At 42.7% G+C, this 6000-nt stretch overlaps 1 protein-coding gene across 2 annotated transcripts in view; it reads right to left on the bottom strand.

The window, feature by feature from the left end:
- Positions 1-1120: 1120 nt before the first annotated feature.
- The window catches only part of LOC149315610 (protein APCDD1-like), a 46646-nt gene continuing 41766 nt past the window's right edge, over positions 1121-6000 (bottom strand). For both annotated transcript variants that reach the window (XM_089513738.1, XM_089513739.1), the window contains one exon: positions 1121-5619. In XM_089513738.1, coding sequence (XP_089369864.1) covers positions 4849-5619 — 771 coding nt within the window. In that variant the 3' untranslated portion in view covers positions 1121-4848. The remainder of the gene's footprint in view (positions 5620-6000) is intronic.

The raw sequence follows: 6000 nt of genomic DNA, 5'->3' as shown, positions 1-6000 counted from the left end.
GTCTTGCTTGTGGTCTCCCCACAGGCATCTGGTTAGCTAATGGGTGAACAGAATTTTTCACTAGATAGTTTTTGGGCTGACAGCATGGCTGCTGGGCACCACATCCATTATCATTACATTTGCACATATCAGTGCAACCTGCCAAGACAAGGAAAAGGAGATGCCCAGTGTTTAGTGTTATACACAGCTGTGGAGAAATTCAACTCCAAGGTCTCTGAAAATATACAGTCTACAATGGATTACAATATGGTTGAGTTAGGTCAGTGCTGACTTCTCCTAGGGGTTGTCTAGAAATAATTTATTTCAATCAAATAGAATGATCCAGCCACATGCAATTCACAGAAGGTTGGGCTTTTGGGGTGGAGATTCCTGAAACTGCAGAAAAAGGCTTCACAGTTTTCAGTGGAGTATTCACAGAAATCTGCAGAAATGTCCATTATCTCATGTGTGGTTATCCATCTGCTGTGCATGGAATTTGAATGGCTGCACATTTTCAGCAAAAAGAGGGTGAACAGATGTGAATTTTCATGGGAAAGTGAAGACAATTAACCATCCCTGCAAATTTGTGAAAATTCACAGCAATTCACATAACATGCTTATGTGTAGACTAGCCCTTAGTTGTCAGCTGTGTTACTTGATACCCTTTTGACAGGAGGGCACAGGAATTTTCTACACACAAAATACATGTTCTCTCAAACAGCAATAAGAAATATCCAGCAGGCTTCCTCCAATTTCAAACGTCAGTTACCCAAATGAGAATTTGACAAAAGCTTACAAAGAACATGGGTCCTTAACACCAAGACCCTGATAGCTGGAAGCTGCAGTGTATTAAAAATATTGCCCTGTTCCTGACCAAAAGAAGGCATTTATGGGTACTACAGTGGGTCCTTGCCTTACGCGGGGATCCGTTCCGGATCCCTCCGCGTAAGGTGATTTCCGCCTATGCTCAAGCCCCATTGGAAACAATGGGGCTCGTGTGCGGCGGCGCGCACGCGCCCATTCAATTGAATGGGACGCGCCGCCCCTTCCGCCCCGCGCATGCCCCCGCGGCTTGAGCGTGTATGACGTGGGCACGCTGTATTTCTGTAATCGCAGAAAAGGTTATAACAAAAGTTAGCCATTTGTAAAAGATGAGCTGTTTTATGTACACGCTTATTTAAAAAAATCCTGTGTTAAAAAATTAACATACTGTAATACACATGTTGTTTAAAGACTGTACATTGATAAGCATTACATCTGAATTTGCTGTTAATGTGGATTGCCCACCAGTATAATAAAAACCCATTAATTTATCTACATATTAGCCACAACCTTGAAAATATAGCATTTAAATTATGACATTTTGCATAGCTGTACTTTAAAACAAACCAAAAAAACCCACCAAAGGTTTGAACATTTTGGAGAGCACACTTTCCGTTGCAATTCATTGATATAAAAATATAGGAATGCCTTCCTTTGCAGTTTAAGAAGAGGCTGTGCAATTCTGCACACATTATCCTGAGAGGTAGGATCATTTTTACTGGAATTGCAAGCTACAAGGGGAGGGGTAATCTTTCCACTTCTTTCTGCAAACTTTTAACCCCCCCCCCCCAACATCACTCTGCAGATAGCAATGGAAGGCAAGGTCCCATGGATGCCAACACACTCCTATTGATAATTGCAATATGGGGAGAGGATTTCTATTGGTCTTATGGCAGGTAGGAAGGGATCAAAACTCACCTGCCCACATGCTATCCTCCTTATAATTCTGCCCCCTTCTGGTACTGCATGCTACTGTAATTGATGTATCATCCTGTATACATAATCCTGAGTTATTTTGGATTATCATGTTTCTCACAGTTTGAGCATTGGACTATGACTCCGGAGACAGGGTTTGAATCCTGGCTCTGCCATGTAAACCTACTGGGTGACCTTGAGAAAGCCACACACTCTCACTTTCAGAGGATAGCCATAGCAAACATCCTCTGAACAAATCTCGCCCAAGAAAACCCCATAAGTCTTAGGGCTGTCTTAAATCAGAAACCCAGTGGGTGACCTTGGACAAGTCACATTCAGTCAGTCTTAGAAGATGGCAACGGCAAACGCCCCTCTGAAAAAACCTGCCAAGAAAGTTTGTCTTAGGCTCACCATAAATGGGAAATGAATTGAGGGCATACAACAACAACAACAACAACAACAACCAGTATCTAAAGAATTTTGATGTGCAACGTACAGCAAAAATAAAAAATAGAATTAAATTATTTTTTTAAAAAAACTCAAACCTGCTCTTATTGAATACACTTGCTACCCATGCTGGCTGCTTCTTCAAAGACAAGCTACCAAAATGAAATTTTAATCAGGCACTCTGAAATCACTTTTTTGTTGTTGTTGTTGCTGTTGTTGGTTGCCAAAGGCTGTGTATTTCAGAGTTAACTCAATTCAGTGTTGCTTTGCTGACTGGTTAAGGAAGACAAATGATGCCAAAAAACCTCATAATGGGTATTTTTCACAGCAGAGTAGACAGAGAGCAGGAAAATGTTGTAAACAAGTGCCTATCTGAGCAATTTCTGTATTTACTAACAGAAATTTGTTCCTTGCAAATTATTGGAAGGGAAAGAGTCAGGCTCTAATTCCAAGTTACTTTCAATCACGGCTGGCCAACCTGTGGTCCTCCAGCCCTGGACTGCAACATCCATCAGTCCTGGACTGTACAGCCCATGTTCAAGGATTTGCAGCCAAGTGACATGTGGAGGGCCAGAGGTTGCCTGCTCTGCTTTAAATGCAAATATCAGGTTTAAAAATACATATGTCTGGATTAAAAACAACAACAACTGGCCAACAGGGATGGTCAGTTTTACCGGAATAGCAGTGTACAGGAATAGAAGGTTTAATCCTTCCCTCTCTTGCTGAAAAGTCTATCCCAAAACTGTAGACACCAATAGTAATGCAAATGGTTTCCTGCCCCCATTCCTATTTGCAATGGGAGGGGGGCATTTTTCTTGGCGTTATGATGGGTGGGAAAGGAACAAACCTCCGCCTCCCCACATAATGTCTTCCTCACAATTCTCTTGCCCCAGGCATGGTGTAGTGGTTTGAGTATTGAATTTTGACTCTGGAGATGAAGATTCAATTCCCCACTCGGCCATGAAACTCACTGGGTGACCTTGGAGAAGTCACATACTCTCAGCCTCAGGGGAAGACAATGGCAAATCTCTTCTGAACAAATCTTGTCAAGAAAACCCAGTGACAGCTTCGCCGTAGGGTCACCATAAGTTGGAAATGACTTGTAGCCACAAAACATCTAGCTACCCACCCAGGCCAACAAACCCTCATGCTGCTGCAAGCAAGACATTTAAAGGGTCATCTGTAGACTTTGTCAAATGAAGACACATTTGTGACACACATCTGCCAGTTTATGATCCATGCTCTGAAATCCCTGACTGACAGCACCATTAGTTTCTATTCTGGAAAAGAAAAAAGAGCAAGGGACTTCACAATAAATGATTGTAGCACTATGATTCCACCTAAACTGTCATGGCTGCATCCTGTGGAATCCTGGGATTTGCAGACTGATGAAAGACTAGATTTCTCTGGCTGAGATTTCTAGTTGCAGACGCCATGATTCTACACAATGCACCCATGGCAGTTTAAGTGGAATAACAGCACTACAATTGTGTAGTGAAAAAGGGCTCCAGGTATTTTAAGTGTCAGTGGACAGCCATGTATTGTTAATCACTGGCATTTTACCTGCACAAACTGTGCAGGCCTGTCTGAACTAATAACAAAACATTTCAAAAAATATCTTCAGCACTGTTTTGCTATTGCTTTATCAATCTTAGTCCTCAGGACTAGAATCTTACCACTTTTACAGCTGGGATTCTAAGAATTTGAAAAATAACAAGAAGTCCTTCACTAAGAGAGCATCCCGACACTACCTGTTCCTGCTACAAAACAAAATTATTCTCCAGCTTCACTGGAGCACACTATCAGTTCTAGTCACCAGTTTCCTTGCAGTTTCCCACCATCACCCTATCAAAGGAAAAGAGGTTTGAATGTATGTGCACATTTCCTCATAGGTGGCATATTCTATGAAAACTCAATCCCAAGCACTCTAATCCCAACATGTTATTTTTGAAGCAGTTGTTAATTATATATTGGTTAGAATTGTATACAGGCCTAATGTGTCAGTAAGATCAACCTTGAATAACTTTGAAAAGGAAATTTGCCCCGCGAAAGCAAAATTGCTTCTTTGCACATCAGAATGCTTTGGTTAGAGGAGAAGGGAACAGGGAGAGAAGTGTCATGAAGTTCTCTCCTAGCCCAGAACTAGGCAATTGTATGTGATTAATGCAACATAAATCACATGTTTAAAAAGCTGACCACTTCTATACTGAAGATTGTGGCCAGAATCCTGCATCAGGGTTGCATAGAGTGAATCTCCACATGCAGAATTACGTATTAATCATGCTATGCAACCCTTATGCTGAAGGCCAACAATGAAAAATTGAACCTCACCAAGTTCATGAACAACTTCACTTCTGCAACCTTGATCTGAAATGGGCCATTCCACATTGGACAAAGATGTCCAACCACTTCCACAGAAGAACGTACACATGCATTAAGACATCCAATAGGTTTCTGTCCCATGAATGACAGATTTGGAGGTGAGTGTCCATACTCAGGCATGTACGAAGGTGAGAAGTTCATCTGTCATGTGTCAATCATCAAGAAAGCATAGTGTACACAGTTGTAAAGTATGAAGTAAAATAGCTTCCAAATGTGCTAATTTTTTTGGTGTGGATACTCCAATGTCACAATGCTAAGGCTGTCTGGATTCCGAGCAGCTCATGGAGCAAAGTGTCTTGGCCTTTAGTCCCATGTGACCAGCTGTATCACTAGGAATGAAAGCAGTGACACCTGGGGAAATGTTTTCACTGCCCCACTACTAACATCATTGCCTAATCTTCTCAAGAAGTTTGATTCACTGAGTCTTGCCAAGGTTGCTGATGTCCCTCCACACTGGAGGAGAGGGGACTGATAAGAGGTGGGCCGCTTGCTGGGTGTGCTGGGGCTCGACCCATCGGTTGGTCTCTCACCGATATAGAGCAAGCTGCGTTCTTTGGCATCCTGTTCGATTCTGAAGAGTTCATACTCTGTGTGGGGGAGTCTGATCCCCAGAGCTGCGCATCCGTTTGTGTGAGTCACATCCAGTTCCTCCCCAATATGCCATGAGCCAGCCTCCCCACAGCTCCCAAAGTCAGAGGAGTTGAGCATTGCTACAGTTACCTGATCCATTGGTGTGACTCGAGCACGGGTCACCTTGAAGACCAGCTCAGTGCCTCCCCTCACAATGAGGGAGGGTGCTCCTTGTGTATAGTGGCCTGAGGCATACACAGTGAATGTTGGCTGCTTGCAGAGAGGGTCAGAGTAGTGGTAGTAGTAGCCTTCCCATGTGTGGTTGTGACCATGGAAGATGAAATATCTTGAGAGAAAAAGCACTGCTGGGCGGACTTCACACCGAGAGCTGACCCAGCGGCCAGTCAGCAACATTGGGAGTTCAGGTCTATCTGGCAGAATAGGTGGATGGTGTTCATCAGCTCTGTATATTATCCCACAGACAGGACAAGGGTGGATGTGGTGCTGAAAGAAGGAAGAAAGAAAGGAAGAAGGCAATTCCTCAGCAACACTTTCATTGTATGTATACTTATATACAACATTGTTTATCAAGGGAAAACACAATCTGCAATGTGGGGGCAACTTTTCTTTAGCTTTCTTGTTAGCGAAGGAAAAGAAGAATACTAGGGAGGAATGGTGGAAAGGAGTTGCAGCTTTGGAACAAAACTATCCGTACAGAAGGGAAAGCAAAGTTTCTCCTCCAGTTTTATCAGTTTTTTAGAAAATACATTCACCTTTCATTTCACTTAACCCCAAAACAATACATGTGGTCTAGAAACTTGATAGAAAGAAGCCAAGATGAGCATATTAAGGCTGTAACACACTGCATACTAGAAATTTTGAAGC

Source organism: Sceloporus occidentalis, unplaced genomic scaffold, assembly GCF_023333645.1.
Source record: "Sceloporus occidentalis isolate IW3139 unplaced genomic scaffold, rSceOcc1.0.p SCAF_3, whole genome shotgun sequence".
NCBI classification, from domain to species: Eukaryota; Metazoa; Chordata; class Lepidosauria; order Squamata; family Phrynosomatidae; genus Sceloporus; species Sceloporus occidentalis.
Note: the sequence above shows the minus strand (reverse complement) of the source record. Positions and strands in the feature narration are given on the sequence as shown.